Source organism: Delphinapterus leucas, chromosome 15 (assembly GCF_059928025.1).
Source record: "Delphinapterus leucas isolate spDelLeu-1000000601 "Yukka" chromosome 15, BTC_Dleu_Yukka2, whole genome shotgun sequence".
NCBI classification, from domain to species: domain Eukaryota; kingdom Metazoa; phylum Chordata; class Mammalia; order Artiodactyla; family Monodontidae; genus Delphinapterus; species Delphinapterus leucas.
In genome coordinates this window covers 73,357,693-73,379,573 of record NC_143143.1, presented here as the reverse complement: position 1 = coordinate 73,379,573, position 21,881 = coordinate 73,357,693, and the positions used below count along the sequence as shown (strand labels likewise).

The window sequence follows — 21,881 nt, the reverse complement described above, 5'->3', positions numbered from 1 at the left end:
ATAATGAACTGGGATGTATGACCTGGGACATATACACATAGTCAAATAAGTTATAAACACATGCCTACACACATAAGTATAAACACGCATAATTATACATACACAGTCATATATGCATAAGTGTATAGCATATGTGTTGTGAACAGAGAGACATATAAGTGTATACACATTATTTATGGGTGGGTCAGTCTCCATCACTGGACGATACCTCATTGGCCTCTATTTCTTGGGGGCCTGGTCATAGTCAGGACTTAATGAGTGGGGGTGTCCATGAGGGAATGAAAGCCACCCCAAGGGACATTCCTGGACCCAGAGAGCTGGATTTCTGACTCTCCCTCTTCCCCAGGACTCACTTTGGGGTGAGAAAGGAGGCGAGCAGATTCCTCCCTGCTTTATCTGCTGGGTCTCCATTTGTGCCCTGATAGAATCTGGGGATGAAGTTGGGGATCCTGGGTCTTCTTCCCTTGTTCCTTTGACCTTGCGGTGTCATCACAGGTGAGTCACTGCTCTGGGCTTCTGTTGGCCCTGTTGGAAGATGCAAGGATTCTACTTCCTCACTGCCACAGTCCTTCTCACGGGATTCAAATGGCTGAACTGTTGACTCAAAAGTAGCAAATGCTAATTATATGGATACGAGGTGAGACCTGGGAGGGGAGAAGATGGAGAACAATCAGGGAGTCACTGACTGCCTATGAGCTTGGGTATTTCCCTTCCTCTTTCTGGGCCTCAGTTTGCCCATCTATAAACTCATGTGGTTAACGCAGAGAATACGGTACATTGTGTTCTTTGCCCATAGTCTCCCCTTCCCTCCCCAACCTGACCCTGGCTTTTGTGGAGGAAAGTATACATCCCCTGCCTAGTGATTTGGGGCCTGGCCCTGGAACTTGCTTTGGCTAATGGGACATGGGTGCAGGTGACAGTGTGCCAGTTTCGAGGCAAGGCACCAGGCTTCTTGGAGCTTCCACCCTCTGCCATGAGAAGAACTTGCCTAGAAGCCACTGGTCTCAGATGAAAGATACCTGGTGGGGAGGGGCAGGCCTGAACTTGAGGTGTCCCAGCCAATCTTCAAACTTGTGAGAGGGAAATAAATGTTTGTGATAGGAAGTCAGTGAGATTTGGGGGTTGTTCCTTACGGATTTATCACACTAAGAGCTTGTCTAATTCAGATAATGACTAGCGTTCTTTAGTGAACGCCCGCTGCATGCTTCACACTTTAAAAGATCGCTTCATCCACCCGATAAGCCCAGGAAAGGTGGGTATCATTATTCCCATTTGACAATGAAGGAGCGGAGCTTTGAGCTAAGACCTGAAACAGCCAGAACTGAACCGTATCATGTTCCTCCTCCGATACTGATAGAATCAGCCACGGTTAAAATCACGGTGCACTTACCCTGGACCAGGTGGCATTTTCATTACTTTACCTGTATAATCTCATTAAGTCCTCACAGCTTTACTATGTAGGCTTTATCATTTTTGCCCACGCCATGTACGAGGAAACTGAGGCACAAAGAGGTTAATCTGGCCAAGGTTGTACAGCTTATAACTAGTAGAGCCGGGATTCAACCCCGAGGAGTCTGACACCAAAGCTTACAACCTTATTGACCACAATAATTACATTTTGTAATTATTGAAAAGAAGGAATTTGAAAATTCCTTCTGGCGCTAAAGACTCAGTTTCCAATCTGAAAAATGGGGATTACAAGACCCAAGACCCAAGAAGCATGAGTGACCAGCTTTAATTCTAGGTGCTCAGAGCCTGAGTCTGATGGTGTGCCGCTCATTGCCCTGGGTTCCTTTCCTGAAGGGCATCAGGAGGAAGAGACTCCCACACGAGCCAGTTAGGATTTGGCTGCCAAGGGCCCCATGTCCTGAGGCTTTGAGTTCTGAGCTAGTTGCCTGGAACAGCTGCAGGCAGCAGATCACAGGTCACGGCTTCTCTGGCTACAGGTGGCAGCAACTATACAGACCATTCTAGAGTCACTGCTTAGCTTCCTGCCTAACTTACTACTGTTCCATAAGGTCTGTGCTTTGGTCTCTGCAGTGTCAGTTCTGTCCTCAGCTACCCAATTCCAGCCCATCCAGCTGCATCTCCACTGCTTGTCTCCACTGCCCTTCTGGAAAATCCGGTGGGAGGCTGGACACCTGTGTCCAGGAGCCTGGGCCTTCAAACTCCAATCTCGCTTTCCTCCCTCCCTCATCCACGAAATACTTGCTGAGCACTTAGTACAGGCTCTAGGCTGTGCCTTCATAGAGCTCCCACACTGGAGGCTGAGACAGAGCCCTAGCTACAGAGTTTATGTTATGCATCACACTGGAGGAATCCAGGGGACCACGGGAGGCCAGGAGGGACCTAACTCAGCCTGGAGACCAGCGAAGACTTCCTGAAGGAGGGGGAGTCAAGCCAAGACGTTGAGTTTTAGTAAGAATTCACCAAGTATGACACCAACAGCAATGTTCCCAGTTAGATATATTTGCCCACCCCCAGGTTACTGGGGTGCTGGTGGCATTCTATATTTTGACCTGGGTGGCTGCAACACAGATGCATAGATATGTAAAAAAAAATCATTCAGCTGTAACTTAAGATTTACGCACTTTACTATAAGAACATTATACTTCAATTTATTAAAGTAAATTAAAATTTTAAAAATTCGTTTCCTCCCTAGGAGGCCTCTGTTTATTCATTGGTAAAATGAGGGAATCAGACAAGAGCATCTTCCTGCTCTAACCTCTTTTTTTTTAAATTTTTATTTATTTTTGGCTGTGTTGGATCTTTGTTGCTACACACGGGCTTTCTCTAGTTGCGGAGAGCAGGGGCTACTCTTCGTTGCGGTGCATGGGCTTCTCATTGCGGTGGTTTCTCTTGTTGCAGAGCACGGGCTGTAGGCATAATCTCTTATTTTGAGGGAAGAACTGAAGTGGCACAGCCCAGAGATGCACTGCCCAATATGGTAGTCACTAGCCACAAGTGGCTACTGTGCACGTGAAATGTGATTAACCCAAATTGGGATTTACTGTAGGTGAATGTAGTAGGCAGAATTCTAAGATGATTCCCAGTTACCCTTACCCCTGTATACTCTCCTCCTCTTTGAGAGTAGGTAAAAGGGAGACTGTCCTGGATGGGCCTGGCCTAAGCAGTGGAGTCCTTTAAAAGCAGAACATCTTCTCTGGCTACTCACACAGCACTCCGGTTTGCCTAGGAGAATTTAAACATCCATGTTGCAACTGCCTGTGGGCCCACGTGGCCAGGAACCACAGGCAGCCTTTAGGAGCTGAGAGTATCCCCAGCAGACAGCAAGCAGGGAAAGAGGGAGGTCAGTTCTACAACCACAGGGAAACAAACTCCACCAACAATCTGTGAGCTGGAAGAGAAGCCCAAACCCAGATGAGAACGACCACCCTGACTGACACCTTAACTGCAACCTAGTAAGACCCTGAGTAGAGAATCTAGCCATGCCATACCCAGACTTTTGACCCACAGAAACTATGAGATGATAAATTTTGTATTGCCTTAAGTTGCTAAGTTTGTGGTAATTTGTTACACAGCGATAAAAAACTAATACCCTGGGGCTTCCCTGGTGGCGCAGTGGTTGAGGGTCCACCTGCCAATGCAGGGGACACGGGTTCAAGCTCTGGTCCGGGAGGGTCCCACATGCCGTGGAGCGGCTGGGCCCGTGCACCGCGGCTACTGAGCCTGCGTTTTAGAGCCCATGAGCCACAACTACTGAGCCCATGTGCTGCAACTACTGAACCCTGTGCGCCTAGGGCCCGTGCTCTGCAACGGGGGGGTGCACCACAGTGAGAGGCTTGTGTACCTCAACAGGGAGTGGATCCCGCTTGCCGCAGATGGAGGGGGGCCCACGCGCGGCGGCGAGGACCCAATGCAGCCAAAAATAAATAAATAAGTAAAATAAATTTATTTAAAAAACAAACAAACAAACGAATACCCTGGATTTTGAAGACTTAGCACAAAAATGAAAATGTAAAATATCTCGTTAATAATTTCTTTATTGATTCCATGTTGAAATTATAATATTTTGGTTAAATAAAATACATTATTAAGACTAACTTCACCTGTTTCTTTTTACTGCTTTTAAATGTTGCTATAAGAAAATTTTTTTTTTTTTTTTTTGCGATACGCGGGCCTCTCACTGCTGTGGCCTCTCCCGTTGCGAAGCACAGGCTCAGCGGCCATGGCTCACGGGCCCAGCCTCTCCGCGGCACGTGGGATCTTCCCGGACCGGGACGCGAACCCGTGTCCCCTGCATCGGCAGGTGGACTCTCAACCACTGCGCCACCAGGGAAGCCCGAAAATTTTAAATTCTATATGTGGCTTACATTACATCTATTGGACAGTGATGGTCTAGAGGACTCAGAAGTCAACCGTATGACCTTGAGCAAGTCACCTCACCTCTCAAAGCCTTACATTTCTTATCTGTGAGATTGGAATAATATCAATAATAGCACCTACGCCACAGATATATTTGCAGTTTAAGAGATGAGGTTTGTAGAATACTGGGCCCAAGGTAAGAGCTCAATAGATAAATCATTATTATTAACCATATTTGTAAAGTAGGGATCCTTTCCTGTATCCAGGTCCTAATCTTCAGGACCCTCTCCCCAACCAGGCACACAGTAGGTGCTTAATAAATGCTTGTGGTTTACAGAACCTTGACAAAACTCTTTGGCACAGTTCTCTCTTACCCTCGGCACCACGAATCAGGAATCTATGGGCAGGTGATGACACTGAACTTCAGGGGCAAAATGATCTGTTTCAGGCTTGATCTGTTTCAAGATTTCCCTGCGGAAATCTTGGAAGATGTGAGTTCCAATCCCAGGTCCACAACTCCTAGCTAAGTACCCTGAGCAAATGACTGGGGCTTGTCTGTGAAATGGGTAACAGAAGACGCTGTCCATGTCGTTTGTGTCAGGAATAACTTAGATAAGTCACCTGAAGCCTGGTGCCTGGCCCATACTAAGGACTCAGTTAAGGAAGCTATTATTACTGCTGCTGCCGTTGTTGTTGTTCCTTTGTCAGAGAAGCTCCGGCCAAAATTCCTATCTAGAGGGACCCCCGTCCCTTAAATTACTCCTCATCCCCTGGCCCCTGACTTGTGGGGGGATGCCCTGGCTGGGTCCCGTCTCCAGACATCCCCCCTCTCCCCAGTTGAGTCAGGAATAGAAACCCCCGCCTCCGACAGCCCGCGGCCTCCCTCCTTCCCCGGGCAGCGATCGATGCGGCCTCAGCCACCGGGACAGACGGAGGAAGACGGGGAGGGAGGAGTCAGCGGGGCCTCCGGGCAGAGACATCGGGCGCGGCCAGCGGCTCCCCAGCCTCGGCACCTTCTGGGACCACGCGGCCAGCGGACGCCCTACAGGGGCCGCGACAGGTAAGGGACCTCCCTGGGGGTGGGGGGGGGAGGCACGGTCCGGGGAAGGGGCGGTGGCTGCGAGAATGGGATGCCAGGTTGCCCTGGGTCCCGGTGCCCGTGTCCCCGCTATGAGACACCCCCCCACCAACCCCGACCCAGGAGGGAGCAATGTGGGGCTGGCCGGGCTTGGGCTGTCCTGTCTGCTTATCATCACAATGGGATTCGAAAACCTCCCTGGCAGGGTTGGTGGAGGGATTAAACCCGTGAAGTGTATCTGGAGCCCAGCGAAATGACCAGCACATATTAGGTGCTCAAAATAAATGTGTGGAGAGAGTCTTGAATCAAAAAGCCTAGTTTCCAGCCTCAGCTGTGCCATGGGCTAGCGGGGTAATTTGAGCAAATCACTTAATCTTTCTTGCTGATCCTCAGATTCTAGGCAGGGAAGGTTTGTTAAATTAATCATCCCATTTCATAGAGCAGGGAGGTGAGTTACAGAAAAAAAGAGAAAGCGATTTGCCCACAGTCCTGCACCTAATGGTTGATGGAACTAGATTAGAAACTCCATCTTTTGACACCAAGTCCAAGTAGGGGGGGAAGGCGTGGAGCTGCATCACATATGTATTTATTGTGCACAAATTATGTGCCAGGGACTGTGCTGCCGATAAACAAGTTACCTCATTTAATCCTCAAAACTTCTTATGGAAAGTATGATGTTCCCCAGTTTACAGATGAGGAAACCGAAATTCAGAGAGGGGCATGATTCTGCTCAAGGTCAACAGTTAGTAAGTGGCAGACTCAGAATCTGAGCCTATGTCTGATGAGGGAAGTGCAAGGGGTTGACATTTATTGAGCACCCATTGTGTTCGGGGGGCTTTGCACACATACTCACAATAACCCTTCACCAGAAGTGCTGCTATCCCCATTCTGTAGATAAGGGAGCTAAAACCCAGAGCTGGAGGAGACTGGCCAGAGGTCACACAGGTGACAGAGCTAAGGACGAAACCCTGACCCCCTTAAACACCAAGCTCAGGGTAAGTGAAGGGCACCCTGCTCGCTCCCTGCCAGGCACTGGGCCAGCTGCTTGATACACACTCAGTCCCCCGTCCACCCAAAGCAAGCAGGCATTACTGAACCCACAGCACAGATGAGATTTCTGAGGCTCAGGAGGTGAGCCACTAGCCCTCAATTCCAGCAGAAATTGGAGACAGTAAGCAGTGGAAGGATCTAACATTTCCTAAGCATCCACTAAGGCCGAGCACTTCCATAACCTACCTTAATCCTCCAGCCTTCCTTGGGAGCAGGTGCTACTGTCCGCATTGTGAATTGTGCATCGTGCCAGAAATTGAGACCTAGAGAAAAGCATCTTCCTCAAGGCTCCAGGTGCATCAAGGGTGGCTATAAACCCAGGTTTGCCTAACTCCAGGAGACAAACAGGTGCATGATTTACTACACCCCTTCTGGGAGCCAGGCCTGCTCAAGGTCATTTAATCTTTCTAACCACACTTGGAGGTGGATATGTTTAGCTCCATTTGACAGAAGCTCAGAGAGGTGACATGACTTGCTTATGGTCACACAAGAGTGCCAAAATTCAATCAGGCTGACGCTACAGATGCTTTAAATAGGCTAAGCGAATGGCTCTCAATCTTGACCAGGCGTCAGAATCACCCTCCAAGCTTGTTGAAACACAGACTGCTGGACCGCATCGCCTGAGTTTCTGATTCAGCAAGTCCAGAGCAGGCTGAGAGTACGCCTTAAGAACTTCTGGTCTAAACGGATTCTCTCAACGACCCTAGATAGTAATGCTCACTATCCCGCTGTGTAGAGGAGGAAACCCAGCTTCAGAGTGCCAGCTTGAGCACGGTCCCATAGGAAGCCTCTGGTATGCGAAAATCCCAGTCTGGGCAAGGAGACGTCCTGAATGAGCGGCCACCGGGGGTCAGGACATCCTGCCGTCCTACAGCTTTCATAGTCCTCCAAGGGACATCTCAGCATCCACTTTATGAAAATGAAGGGGTGGGGGGAGTTCTCAGTGATTTGGCCAAGGACCCCATTGGGGGAGTGGGGAGTGAGGGATATTCAAACCCAAGCTTGACTCTAGAGTCCGGAGGGCACTTGACACTGTGTGCCTACGGCGTACCAGACGCTTCACATAGAGCCTCCAACGCCCCTGGCTGGGGATGGAGCAGGGAGGGGATTTAGACCTGGTCTTCGTGGAAGGGAGGCCGTCCGGGAACGCCCCCTTCAGCAGGCCCATCCCCTGTCCGCAGGCCAGCGCGCGGCAGCCATGGTGAGCGAGTGCCCGGGGCCCGGAGCCCGGGTGCCCTGGCGGCGAAGCGACGAGGCGCTGCGCGTGAACGTGGGCGGCGTGCGGCGGCGGCTGAGCGCCCGCGCCCTGGCGCGCTTCCCGGGCACGCGGCTGGGCCGCCTGCAGGCAGCGGCGTCGGAGGAGCAGGCGCGACGCCTGTGCGACGACTACGATGCGGCGGCGCGCGAGTTCTATTTCGATCGGCACCCGGGCTTCTTCCTGAGCCTGCTGCACTTCTACCGCACCGGCCGCCTGCACGTGCTCGACGAGCAGTGTGTCTTCGCCTTCGGCCAGGAGGCCGACTACTGGGGCCTGGGCGAGAGCGCGCTGGCCACGTGCTGCCGTGCGCGCTACCTAGAGCGGCGCGTGGCACGACCGCGCGTCTGGGACGAGGACAGCGACACGCTGAGCAGCGTGGGCCCGTGCCCCGAAGAGATCTCTGACGTGCAGCGAGAGCTGGCGCACTACCGGGCGGTGCGCTGCGGCCGCCTGCGCCGCCGCCTCTGGCTCACCATGGAGAACCCGGGCTACTCGCTGCCCAGCAAGCTCTTCAGCTGCGTCTCCATCGGCGTGGTGCTCGCCTCCATCGCCGCCATGTGCATTCACAGCCTGCCCGAGTACCAGGCCCGCGAGGCAGCGGCCGCCGTGGCCGCGGTGGCCGCGGGTCGCAGGGCGGAAGGCTTGCGCGACGACCCGGTGCTGCGGCACCTCGAGTACTTCTGCATCGCCTGGTTCAGCTTCGAGGTGTCGTCGCGCCTCCTGCTAGCGCCCAGCACGCGCAACTTCTTCTGCCACCCGCTCAACCTCATCGACATCGTGTCCGTGCTGCCCTTCTATCTCACGCTGCTGGCTGGCGTGGCACTCCGAGACCGGGGCGGAGCGGGTGGCGAGGAGCTGGGCGACCTGGGCAAGGTGGTGCAGGTGTTCCGTCTCATGCGCATCTTCCGCGTGCTCAAGTTGGCGCGCCACTCCACTGGGCTGCGCTCGCTGGGTGCAACACTCAAGGTAGGGTTAGGGGTTTCGGGGAGGCGGGTGTAACCATGGGGCAGGTTAGCAGGGGAACTTCCAAGCCTGTGGTGTCCAGAGACACAGGGCTAGACACCAGGTGTGCATTTCACATCCAGTCCTACCTTCCCAATAGCCCTGTAAGAAGGGTCTTTCTGTTACCTGTTTCCCAGGAGAGAAACAGAAAACCGAGGCAGAGCTTTGCTTGTCTTTCTTTCCAAAACCAAACCAAAAGACAAAAACAAACAACAATAACAAAAACAAGACAAAGGATACTTTGGATCTATCTGTCAAACATCACAAAAATATGCCAAGCAGGATGCTCACTGGCTTCTCTGCTGAGCCTTCGTGCTGGCATTATCAGGGCGCACGGGTATCATAGGTCACCCTTCATAGGCTAAGTCTAGCCATAGCCCCAGAGCTAACACTTACTGACTGCTAACTCTGTACCAATTTCATATCCATCATCGATTTCATCCTCAGGACAGCTTCCTCAGGAACATGCTATTAGTTATTCCCTTCCCGTAGATGAAGAAGCTGAGGTTGGAGGGTTGCCTTTTTAAAGCCTGGTTGCAATTTGTTGAGCACCCGCCCCGTGTCAGGGCCTGCACTGGGGGTGAATCACTGCCCTGGCAAGCTTACCCTCAAGGGGGTGAAATTAGCCTGGTTTTGGGAGGGAGGCAACGTGAACAGCTTGGAAGAAGGCCTGGAGAGGGAAAAGGATGATGCTGGGAGGGGGACATGGAGGGAAGGGTGTGCCCACTGAGGAGGTTGGAGAGGTGAGTGGGGCACAGGGCACTGAAGGGTCGTCAACTCTTGGCCTGCAATTTTGGACTTTTTCCCGTGGGAATAGGGGATCCTGTGAGAGGTTTAAACAGGGGCAAGTATTTTTGTGACTACTTTGCAGATGTGGAAACTGAGGCTCCAAGAGGTGGCAGGACTTGTCAGAGGTTCCTCAGCAAATAAGTGGTACAGCCCAGAGAAGCATCCACCTGGTCCTGACCCTAGCACTGCTTTCTCCTAAAGCTCCATGCAACCCTGTTAAGAATCCCTAAAAGGTGCTGGAAGACCCCTTCCACCCATGGCTTAGGAAAGCCGTTTGCATGCTCTCACGGCAGGACAGCCAGGATGCTGGGTGCAGGCAGGGTGACCTGGGCAGACTGCTAGGGCAGGTAGAGGGAATTCCATTAGCCAGACCCCTGAACTGAGCATTTCTCCAGGGACAGTCCGCCCTAGAACTCTGCCTTGCCTCCACCATGCAGGAAGCCAGGGCCTGATGCTGCTAGCTTTTTCTGCAGGGAAGGAGAAGAGTGCTGATCAAAGCTGCAGCGTCCAAGGCACGGGTGTAAGACTTTGGATGAGAGCCTTGCTACTCAAAGCCAGGCCCCTGGCCAGCAGCAGCTTTCTAATTACCTGGGAATTTGCAAAATCTGTGGCCCTACCCGAGACCTATTCAGTTAGTTCCCCCTACATGATTTCTCTGCACCTTATAGTTTGGGAGGCCCTGTTCCAGACTAGGGGTTCTCAGCCTCAGCACTACTGACATTTGGGGCCAGATAATTCTTTGTTGGGTTGCGGGGTGCTGTCCTGTGCATTGTAGGGTGATTAGCAGCGTCTCTGGCCTCCACCCACTAGATGCCAGTAGCACACGTCTCCCAGCTGTGATGACCAAAAATGTCTCTAGACATTGCCACGTGTCCCTTGGGGGACAGAACTGCCCTATTCGAGAATCAGTGCCATAAGGCTTGGCCTTGGGGGCAGAACAAATATACATACCCATAGGCAAGTGCATTCAGTGGGTGGTCCAGGGAACTTATATATCCTCTTAGCTTCCTTGAGAGGCAGAAAATATTTTTGTTTGTACTTATCAGAAATGGGATAGACCAGTCAAAAGGACATGAAACCAACTCTTTACATTGTGGCATATAAACTGTGGTTCTCTTGGTTCTGCAACAGTGTAAAAATCACCAGCTTTCCATTAACTGGCTGGCACCACCAGTGGCCCCTGCATTAGAAGAAACAGCCATGGTTTAGCAGGCAGGCACTTTGGACAACAGAAATCAGGCCTGTGTTCAGTCTCAGGGCGATTTGCTGGCTACTGTAGTTGAACGACCTTAGTGTGCAGGCAGGGCACCTGGGTGTTGGCACCAGCTCCACTTTGCTCTGTGACTTTGGACCTGCCCCTTCTACTCTCTGGGCCTCAGTTTCCCCATATGCCCAATGCCAGGTCTGTAAGTTCACCAACTCTGACTTCCTGCATTCTCTTCCAGCACAGCTACCGTGAGGTGGGCATCTTGCTGCTGTACCTGGCCGTGGGTGTGTCTGTGTCCTCCTGCGTGGCCTACACAGCCGAGAAGGAGGAGGATGTGGGCTTTGACACCATCCCGGCCTGCTGGTGGTGGGGCACGGTGAGCATGACCACCGTGGGCTATGGGGATGTGGTGCCGGTGACAGTGGCCGGCAAGCTGGCAGCGTCAGGCTGCATCCTCGGGGGCATCCTGGTGGTGGCGCTCCCCATCACCATCATCTTCAACAAGTTCTCCCACTTCTACCGACGCCAGAAGGCCCTGGAGGCTGCCGTGCGCAACAGTGACCACTGGGAGTTTGAGGACTTGCTGAGCAGCGTTGACGGAGTGTCGGAGGCTTCTCTGGAGACCTCCCGAGAGACCTCCCAGGAGGGAAGATCTGAAGACCTGGAGGCTCAGGCCACTAGTGGGCCTCCAAACTCTCAGGTTTATTAAAACCAGGGCTCCGTGCCCCGCCTTCCCACACCCCTGCAGTGAGCTGAAACAGAGCAGAGATTCCTCCCCTGCTTAAGTTCTTCCTGGTGGCATGACCTCTCAGTATCACTCACTCTGGCTTCAGAAATGACACCTGGAGGCCGGGTCCTTTCCTCCAAAGGCGCAGACCAGCATAGTGTTACCCTAGATTCTGTGAGCCTGGGGAGCACCCCAGAGACCTTTCTAGATGAACCTCCAAGCCACCCACGATGCAGGCATGAGCCAAAGAGGGAAAGTCAAAAGGACGCTAACAATTCCTGAGCACCTTCTGTCTGTTAGCCATGTCACATTGGCCCTCTGTTGGAGGATGGGAATCGTCCCCATTTCACAGATGAGGAAACAGGCTCAGAGAGGCACAATGACTTGCCCAGATGTCACACAACTAGAAGTGGTGGAGCCAGGGTTGGAATCCCAGCTCGTTGGTCTCTGCCGAGGCAGTGTTCCTTCCGCTGGTCTTTCTTCTGCCCTCACAAAATTTGCATGTGGTTGTAGGGGGTTCATGGAACCCCCAGAGTTGGTTCATAGAGTTAGAACCTTCTGTTAGAGCCAGGGAAAGAACCAGGCAGGGGATTCAGATGTAGGCTCCTGGACCTCAGCTGTGGTTCTTTTCCAGGAGCTTCCAACAGGAGTCAGCTTTCAAAGATGAGGTCTTAAAGGAAGGACTAGGTAGGAGGCTGCCCCCTTAGTGGATGGGCAAGACTTGCTAAACAATAGTCCTGAAGCTTCCTCCCAGGGCTGGCTTAAGATACAGAAAATCTGAAGGGGCCCTGGCCTGAGGCCTGAGGTCTAGACCAGCTATGCTAGGACCTACTCCATTTCCACATTTCAGCCCATCTATTAGATGGTCACAATCTGTGCCCCAGAGGGAGATGAAAGCCAAATGGAGCACTGATTTAAAGCCAGCTCAGCTCTGAAGTGTTGGTGGCAAGGAGCTTCCGTGCATCGACACCTGTCCCCCCTTCCCTAGATCCCCCCAGGCTGATCTTGGCAGTTCCCTTCTGCCCATGACGGAGACTTCCAGCCCTACCTTGGGTCACCATCCGGGCAAACGCTTGAGCCTCCTGTCCCTTGTGGCCAGGTCCAGCCCTCTCATCCTTGCTGGGGCCACATGTTTTATACTCGCCTGCTGAATCCTCTCTCTATTTGCTGAGAAAGTCCTGCAGCCCTTTCCACATACTGTGGCTGGGACAGCCATCACTATCATGTCATTGCCAGACTGTAGCTCTGTCCCACCACACTGAGCTCCAAGATGGAAGACACTGTCTGGTTGAACCTGGCTTTGCGTGGAGCAGGTCTTTAGTAAACGTTGAATAGATCAACCAATTTGTACAGCCTACTACATGTGGAGCACTGAGGAGAAAGAGGAAATAGAGAGACCTTGTCCTTAAGAGGACAGAGACAAGACCGAAAAGGAGATCCTTTCAGTTTGCCTCTCTCCTCCTCCTTGCTCTTTGAGGATTTAAAAATGACTTCCTGGGACTTCCCTGGAGGTCCAGTGGTTAAGACTTTGCCTTGCAATGCAGGGGGTGCGGGTTTGACCGGGGAGCTAGGATCCCACATGCCTCGTGGCCAAAAAACTAAAACAGAAAACAGAAGCAACGTTGTAACAAATTCATTAAAGAGTTTAAAAATGGTCCCCATCCAAAAAATCTTTAAAAAAATAAAATAAAATAATAAAAATGACTTCCTTGTAAATTCTTTACTCATTCATTCAACAAATATCTTTGAGAAGAGGCATAAGCTGGGGCTTCACGTGTGGCCTGCAGACATGTTTCGTTTGGCTGAACAGTATTTTTAAAAATTCAAATGCCTTTGGGAGAAGCGCAGGCTCTCCAGTTCCCCACAGCGTCCCCCTCCCACCCACCTCCTCATACACACAGACACCACGGTGTTAGCCCCGCCACTTCTCAGATTTACTTTACCCACCTGGCCTCCTATTTATCGGCTGCTTACTAGGTTTCAGAGATACAGTGGGGAACAAAATATATATTCCTATACTCATGAAGCGCACAGACTAGTGGGGGAGATGGATTTTAATTCAATAACCCCGTAAGTATGTAATAGCTTTATGAAGTAAAGGGAACTGTAAGCGTGTAAGGGAGCAGGGACCGTTAACCGAGGTCAGAGAAGACTTTCCTGAGCAAGTGACTATCTCATCATAGGGATAAATACCTAATTAGGCAATGAGGGTGCCTGGAAGCGTTTCAAGCAGAGGGAACAGCATGTGCAAAGGCCTTGTGGCATACACAGGGCCTGGTACATAGTAGGCCCCTACATGTGGGTGGATTCTGAGTCTCCAGATTGGAGCAGAGACTGGAGCTAAGCCAAGGGGTTGCCTATGAATCCACCACACACACACACCAGCCCTCCTGCACACTCACCTCCTAACTTCTAGGCCCAGCTCTGCTCAGGTTGGAGCACAGAGACCAGAAGGGCTGCATGCACCACCCTTGTGGTCTTGTTGGACATACACCAAGGAGCCAGATAGCTTCCAGACTTTGAGTCCCTAGAGCTGGTGTGAGGAAAGCTCAGGGAAAAATCATCTGACCTGCATCCATCATGAGGCTGTGTGTGGCCCTGGTAGAAAGGCAACGACTCACTCCCACTCCCGTGTATCAGTGAAAACCATTCTGCAAATAGAGAGACTGGGCCCAGGGGCCTGTTTCTGCCTGTGTGAAGCTGGCTGCCTGGCATGCTTTCTGGGTGACTGGGGATGGTGGGTGATACGTGGAGTGACTCAGAATCCACATTCTCGGGTTCCAGTCTTGGATTAGGCACAGGTTGTAAGTGATAGGAATCCAGCAGGTTACTAAGTTAATCAAAAAGGGTAGGTAATTCATTAGAATAAATCAGTGAAATGATGAACAACGGTTACAGTTAGAGTTCTTTGTTTGCAAGCAACAGAAACTGACTTCCTTAAGAAAAAAAATTAATTTATTGGAAGGTGTATCGTTTCCTGTGGCTGCTGTAACCGATTGCCACAAACGATGAAACAAACTTGAAACAAGAGAAATTTATTTCTCTCACAGTTCTGGGGGCCAGATTCCAAAATCAAAGTGTGAGCAGGGCCACATTCCCTCCAGAAGCTCCAGGGTAGAGTCCTCTCCTTGCCTCTTCTAGCTTCTGGCAGCTGCCAGCATCTCCTGGCACGTGGCTTCCTCCCTCCAGTCTCTGCCTTTGTCATCACGTTGCCTTCTCCTCTGTGTGTGTCACATCTCCCAGGGCCTCTTTTTTTTTTTTTTTTGCGGTACGCGGGCCTCTCACTGCTGCGGCCCCTCCCGTTGCGGAGCACAGGCTCCGGACGCACAGGCCCAGCAGCCATGGCTCACGGGCCCAGCCGCTCCACGGCATGTGGATCTTCCCGGACCGGGGCACGAACCCGTGTCCCCTGCATCGGCAGGTGGACTCTCAACCACTGTGCCACCAGGGAAGCCCTGGAGTAAAGTTTTAAGACTAAGAGAACCCAGGCACAGGCTAGGGAATTGTTTCTGGATAAGGATGGGCAGGACCCAGCCAATCCCCTCTGAATGCTGGGCAGTGCCTGGCCTGGCTTCATCAATGACAGACAGAGATGAAGGATGCCAAGGTGATCCTATGTCCAGACTCTCACACCAGACCCTTTGTATAGGCTGGTCCCTCTGCCCGGGATGCCTCATCTCCCTCACTTCTCACCCCTTCTCCACCTGGCCGTCTCTTCCTCATTTTTAAAGTTCAGGATGTATTACCTCCTCCAGAAAAGCTTCCTTGGACATCCTAGCAGAACCGATTGTTGCTCCCTCCTGTGTCCACAGGTTGTGTACTTTCTTCTACCATAGTATTTCCAATGTTGTATGCTTGTGGGCTGAACCGACTCCCCAGGTGGCCTGCAAGAGCTGTGCCTAGTTCATCTTTAACTCCCTGACAACCAGCTCAGTGCCTGGCACACAGTAGGTGTCCAACAAAAGTTTACTTCCTACGCCACCTACCTCTCCCCTGGCTTTGGATTCCAGAATAAACACACCACAGAGTTGATGTCACAAAGTTTCACAATACCATCATCCAGGCTATAGATGGAGGCTCTCATTTTTAAAAAGAGGATAGACTCTGGTCCAAATGACAGTTTATTTAAAACAAAGGTGACAAGGTGGAGGAGGGAGGAAGGAGGGAGAACAACAATTCTGACATAAAAGCACATAGGAAGCATCTCAATTTTTTTAAAAAAAGGCAGGGGAGGAAGCTATGTCTCATACATATACAAACTGCTGACCTCGATTGGTTATTTACATCCAAACTTTATAAAATAGCATTTCAAGTCGGCTCTTAAGCCAGTGTTATTAGTTTTTGTTACAAAAAGTTAAAGCTACAAACTTCACATTTTTAAGTTGTACGTCTGCAACAGCATTTAAGCTCTTTTTTTTTTTCCAAGTTGGTCTGAGTGCAAGCTGGTAGAAGAGACTTTCTTTTTCCAAACACAAAAAAGAACATGGATTCCAAATACAATGACTATAATCCTGGTGAAAATACAGACATAGTGCTTAAGAAAGGATGGGGTGAGAGGATGTGGACTGGGCAGGAACAATTTTCCGGTAAAAAAGGAGCTGCAATCTTTAGAGGCAACATGGTATGCTAGAAAGGGCACTGGAATGAGGATCAGAAGACCTGGGTTTGAATTCTGGCTCTGCCATATTCTAGCTACCTGACCTTGAGCAACAGACTCTACCTCTCTTGAGCCTCGGTTTCCTTATCTGTCAAATGAGGACAGTAATACGTGTATCACCCAGAGCCATTAAGTTTTCATAGATAAAGGGTTATTCAGATCATCCACTTCTCCTTGAGTGGGGTATGGTACGTACTTTGTATCTTTCAAGGAATTTGTCCATTTTATTTATTAGCATAAAGTCATTCATAAAGTTGTCATTAGCCTTTTAATATCTGTAGGATCTGTAATGATGTCACCTCTCTCATTCCTGTTACTGGTAAGCACAACTGAATTTTAAATGGTATAAATAATACATCTCTGGCAGCAGGTGCTAAATAAATGTTTCCTGGATCAGAACCTACAGTCTGGAGGAGTCAAGGCTATAGTTCTTAAGTTGCTTTGGAGTATTGGGTCTGTCTGTGTGTCTGTCTATCTACCTATTTAACCATGTATCCATCAAGCCAAACATTCATCCACCAATCCATCCGTCCATCCAATTGGCGGTTGGGAGAAGGGACAAGGAAAAAGAAAAATGGAAATTTGCTTCAAAATTACTGGTGAGGAAGCAATAAAGATATTCCTGGAGAATCTGAGATTTTTAAAAGACACAGTTAGGTCTGGGTCATTGTTTCCTAGGAGAGAACAAGTGAGAGGCCCAGAGTCCCCTGGAAGCTTGAGTCACAAATGCTCAAGCAATGACTGACACTCAGGGCTCAATGGAAGCCAGCTGACCTACCCTGAATTTAGTATTCAAGGAAAAAAATGACTAGGATTTGCTTCTCTGCCTTCCTGTCACAAGAAAACAAACACACCTTGTCAGGAAATCCATCTCATCCAAAATAAACTGACTTTTGGCCAAGGGGCTCTGCCTAGCTAGACTGGAAAGCAATGTACTTTGTTGGACCAGCATGCTGGACGCACACATGCTTGAAACAAAATAAACCTCAGATAGAGATTCATCTCCCAAGAATATTTATGGGGGAAAACTGAACCTTCTTTTACTTGGCTCTAGCTTAGGAAGGGAGAATAATGGGCATTCCCCTCTTGTCTGGCCAAGTGCAAAATCCTTTAAAAAAAAGAGAGAGAAAGAGAGAGAGACTGAGGCAGGACTGTTAATTAGCACAGCAGATGGTGTAGGAAAATTCATGCTCCATACTTTGGGTTTTAAAACTCACTTGGCTGTCAGACTTGACTACTAATTCAGTGGTTTCCCAACCTGAGAATGCCAGCTAGAGTTTTTTAGTCTGTGCAAGAAAAGTGGTCATTTCATTTTTGCAAAGGCTTGTTGGATAAACAGGGAACTATATTCAATATCCTGTGATAAACCGTAACGGAAAAGAATGTGAAAAAATGTAGATACATGTATAACTGAGTCACTTTGCTGTGCAGCAGAAATTAACACATCGTAAATCAACTACACTTGAATAAAATTAAAAAAAAAAAGACGACTTGTGACTTTCCTTTTCCCTGTAAATACTGGTCCCACATGGTGATGCTATGAACCCTGATTCTACCACTTACTACCTGTACCACTTTGGGAAAGAACTTTTTTCTCTCTGAACCTGTTTCTTCATCTACGAAATGGAGATAAAGCACTTAATTCACAGAGTTATTGGGAAGTTTGCAGCTGCCACAAAGAGCCTACCTACCTAGCGCAGTGCCTGGCGTATAATAAGTGGTCATGATCGCTAGCTGCCGTTTATTATTGTAGCGGGATCCTCGAATTGTCCTCTGTTGTCTGTACCTGCCACAAGGCTGCTTAGCTGGCCAAGCCCTGCAGACCGACAACAGCCTCTTGCATTTTAAAAAACTTGCTGTAATTGTAAAGAACAGAATCCAGCCACAGAAGAGGAACATTCCCTGACTCTCCACTGATCCCCAGGTTTGGGTGGCAAAAGCAATAATGGAATCAAATTACAGTATCCTTAGGTGCAACCTAGTCATAGCTCCCCTATCTGAGGGGGAGAGGTACTAGAAAACAAAAAGACAGTTGTCTTTCCCAACTGTCTGCTCTTGGCTGTGTGACTAAGTGACATGTGGCCTTGAACCAAGGCTCCAGAGGGATGGCTCAGTGCTGTCTGTTGCAGAGCCCTCTGATCTGCTTTAGGCCCTACATCTGCTGCGTGATGCCTGTCTGCTGTCCGGCAGATGCTGTGGAGCTCGTGGAACGGCTGAAACTGAACGACCTGGCTCCCCTTGGGAATCTCTTCACAGCTAGTCCCCTACTGAAGAGACAAAGCAAGAGCAAGTTTCCATTAGCAGGATTCCCTGAAACAACTTCACCAAAACTGACACAAGTGTCTTCCCTCCAAGAAGGGGCTGCTTGGTTCAGTGAAGCAGGAGTGAGGAGCCCCAAAGTCCAATTCCAGCTCTTACTTCAATTTGCTTTGTGATTTGGGCCATGTCACTTCTCCTCTCTAAGCCTCTGTTAGACCAGATGATGTCTATGGTCCCTTCCAGCTCTGGCATTTTACGGGTCTGGGTTGAGTCTCCTGGAGAACAAATCTTAGTCTGATATTCATTTACCCTTTCCAGACCCCGTAGCAGTAAAATGAAAAAGAAAACAGTCACATGTTTGAATGTGGGTCTCAAAAGCAATGCCCTCTACCCCTGTCTGTAAGGAATGTGGAGCAAAATGCCATGTGTGTAATCTTCACATGGATGATGAGAACTTCAAAAACCTTTTCCCTTTTGCAGACTGAACACAGCTCCACTTTGCTAGGAGTTCCTGGCAGGCCTGTCCCCTTGCTGGATCACGTCTCCTCTTAAGGCACTGGGCAGTGTCTTTGCTGTGACTCTAGGCAGTTGGGAGAGTGGAGATGGATGAAAGGCGTTGAAACTGCAAAGGCCAGTCTTGCAAGGAGCGTGCCAGGCTTCTCCTGGAACTCAGAAAGTAAACACCCGTGCTCAAGGCTTTCCCTTGGGCATCACTGATAGCTCCAGAAGCCAGGGATGGCCTGCACAAGGCTGAAAGCATGGTAAAGGAACAGGCCCCAACCTAATCTGTCAGTGCAGCCCTGCAAAAGGGTGGGGTTGGCTCCAGGGGGTGGAGTGCCCCCAGCAGTCTCCTGATGTTCTCTGCCCTCATGTCCCATAGTACCATAATCTTACAGAAAAGAGGCAACTGTTTAAAACTGTACCTATACAGAGATGCCACCACGCCATGTGGGGAATCTAGTTATAATTTATATATATATGCATATTTATATATATATTTTAAAGTCTTCCAGCAAGAACCACTGAAAGCTACTGGGAGAAGAAAAACAAAAGACAATGGGACACTTTCCCAGCTCTCACTCAACTAGGAGTCTCTGTTTCTGGGGTTGAAAACTCTGAGTTTCAAAGCACCCACATGAATCCTCTGAAATGATATAACTGCCCAGTTTAAATACACACATCAGGGCGGCGCGCTGACCGGCACGGCAGCCCTGGCCACTGGCGCACGTTCCTGAGTTCACAGAGGGGCTGGAGAGATGATGGAGGCAGCTGGAGGGGCGAGCGAGCCAGAGTTCACCGTCGGCCTGGGGCCCTGCCGGCCTGGCCTCCCTCAGAAGTTTTGCTGCCGCCGCTTCTTGGCCTCAATGGCATCAAGGATGGGCTGCCGCTTCGACTGGTACTTCTGCCGGATCTCTTCAATCTCCTGCTCCATCATGGGGTCCAGGGCCAAGAGCCTCTTCTGAAGGTCCTCTACCGTCCAACTCTTCAGCTACAAGAGAGGTAGAAAGTATAGTCATGACAAGATCCAGGTCAGTGGCTTTTTGAGACAACTTATCCCAGGAAGAGTTCTTTTTTTTGGCCGTGCCATGTGCCTTGTGGGATCTTACTTCCCTGATCAGGGATTGAACTCGCGCCCTCAGCGGTGAAAGTGCAGAGTCCTAACCATCAGACCGCCGAGGAATTCCCCTGGGAAGAGCTCTAAGTGTTAATCTCTTTGATTTACTGTTCCTTGACCAGGAACTTAATGAATGAGACTTTCATCTCCCCTCTCTTGTAAATTAATTACATTGGATTCATTGTTAGGGCACTAAAGTAAGAGTAACTTGGTATATGCAGCATAATGATTGCCTCCTGGCTCTCGTCCTACCCGTGACGTGGGCATCAGCACGGTGGCCATGTCTCCTTCGGGACCCTACACCAGGGAGGACAGATGCTCGCGGAGGATCAGATGCTCTCCCCCGGCCCCCGTCTCCCCACACCCCAGAGTCTCGGCACTGTCATCCTTGTCACCGCTAGCATTTACTGGGGGCACCACTCTAAGTGAGCACTTTATATGGATGGTCTGCCTAAGTGTCTTGGGAATACAGACACAAGCCCTTTGTGGGGGTGGTGGGACGGGGGGCTAGCTGGAGAAGCCCTGAAACTTCTGAGATGAAGTTTCCGTCCTGCAGAAAGGAAAAAGAGGACCTGATATGTAAGTTAATAATAAAGGCAAGCACCTACACAATGCTCTCCATGCGCCAGACACTAAGTGCTTGACATACATTATACATCAATTAATTTAATCCTCATGACAATCCTGTGATTTCAGTATATTATTATCCCTATGTCACAGAAGAACAAGCCAAGGAAGAGGGTGGCTCAGTGATTTGCCCAGTGTCTCACGGCCGAGACGTGGCAGAGTCAAGATTCAAACCCAGAGGCCCTGCTCTTAACCAGCATCGGGTGCAGGCAGACTCACAAAAGCACGGGTTTGAGAACCAACTCAACCTGTGTTGGAAACGTGGCTCTGCCTCTGCAGGTGCTGTGAGACTCACGCCAGGGACCGATTGTTCCAGGGCTTCCTCATCTAAAGAAGTAGGACCACAGGGCCTCATCGTGTTTATTATAAGAATCAAATAAGACCGTGGCTGTCGGTTGGTCGGCACAGCGCCTGGTGCCCTGTGTGCTTAAAGATGGCAACGAGTGTGACAACACACAATCTTGGCTACAGCCCAGGGGGCGCCATCTTCCACCTGTGTCTGCAGCTGTCGGGCAAGTGGCCTTGTGGCCATTGCCGTATGTGAGGAGTGTTCACTGCATCCGAGCGAGGCCAGGCCAGGCTGGCAGGGGCGGGAGTGAATGCCGACATTCTCCACAGCAGGTGGTGAGAAATTCTGTGAGCTCACGGCCAGTGTAACAGGCACAGTGTTTCAGGAGCTCAAAAGGCTCACTCAAGTATCACAGGAGATTTATAGACTCACTGGCTCCCTCAGCCCCTTCCTGAAGCCTCACCAGGGAAAGGGTATCGAAAGGTGGGTGAAGGAGCCTCTTTCTGTCCCCCTCTTCCCTTTAGAGGGAAGCACTGCAGTGGCCTCCCTAGAAATGGCTTAGTGACCTGTCACCACAGGAATGTCCCTTGGTCCGCTTCAGGGAGGTGGTCTCAGAAGTGAGAAAAGCCTCACAGTTCAAGACGGAAGGTTCTTTGTAATGTGAGAATGGAAAGACTTGAGAGGGTGTGGAAGTGCTGGAAAGTCGGGCTAAAAAAATCCATCTTGCCTTCCAGCCTGTGTGGTTTGACACCATCCTGGAGGCTGGTGTCCTTGGTGCAGGGACACCCCGGAGGGTGATGCCTGCCTCGTCTTTAGCTTTTTCGATTCCTTCTCCAAAGAGAGGACACCCCAAACCTAATACTGAATGTAACTGGTGGTTAAGGACAGATCCTAACTGCACTGGCTGTGTAACCTTGGACAGATAACTTGCCCTCTTTGAGCCTCACTTTTCTCCTCTGGAAAACAGACAATCTCAGTTCCTCCACCCTTGGGGTGA

The 21,881-nt window shown here is 50.3% G+C and overlaps 2 protein-coding genes across 4 annotated transcripts in view; one reads left to right on the top strand and one right to left on the bottom strand.

Moving 5' to 3' along the window:
- The first annotated feature begins 7,392 nt into the window (after positions 1-7,392).
- KCNS1 (potassium voltage-gated channel modifier subfamily S member 1) lies at positions 7,393-13,847 on the top strand. The gene is made up of 2 exons (XM_022592948.3): positions 7,393-8,678; positions 10,949-13,847. The coding sequence occupies exons 1-2, from the start codon at positions 7,653-7,655 to the stop codon at positions 11,417-11,419; spliced, it is 1,497 nt and encodes a 498-aa protein (XP_022448656.1). The 5' UTR covers positions 7,393-7,652; the 3' UTR covers positions 11,420-13,847.
- A 1,693-nt stretch (positions 13,848-15,540) lies between these two features.
- STK4 (serine/threonine kinase 4) overlaps positions 15,541-21,881 on the bottom strand; it is an 89,971-nt gene continuing 83,630 nt past the window's right edge. For all 3 annotated transcript variants that reach the window (XM_022592314.2, XM_022592315.3, XM_089896947.1), the window contains one exon: positions 15,541-19,842. In XM_022592314.2, coding sequence (XP_022448022.1) covers positions 19,684-19,842 — 159 coding nt within the window. In that variant the 3' untranslated portion in view covers positions 15,541-19,683. The remainder of the gene's footprint in view (positions 19,843-21,881) is intronic.

Excerpts from the sequence above, each read along its gene's own strand:
- KCNS1 (XM_022592948.3), top strand. The coding sequence starts at position 7,653 with ATGGTGAGCGAGTGCCCGGGGCCCGGAGCCCGGGTGCCCTGGCGGCGA. Across the intron at positions 8,679-10,948 it reads CGCTGGGTGCAACACTCAAG|CACAGCTACCGTGAGGTGGG; the intron begins GTAGGGTTAGGG and ends ATTCTCTTCCAG.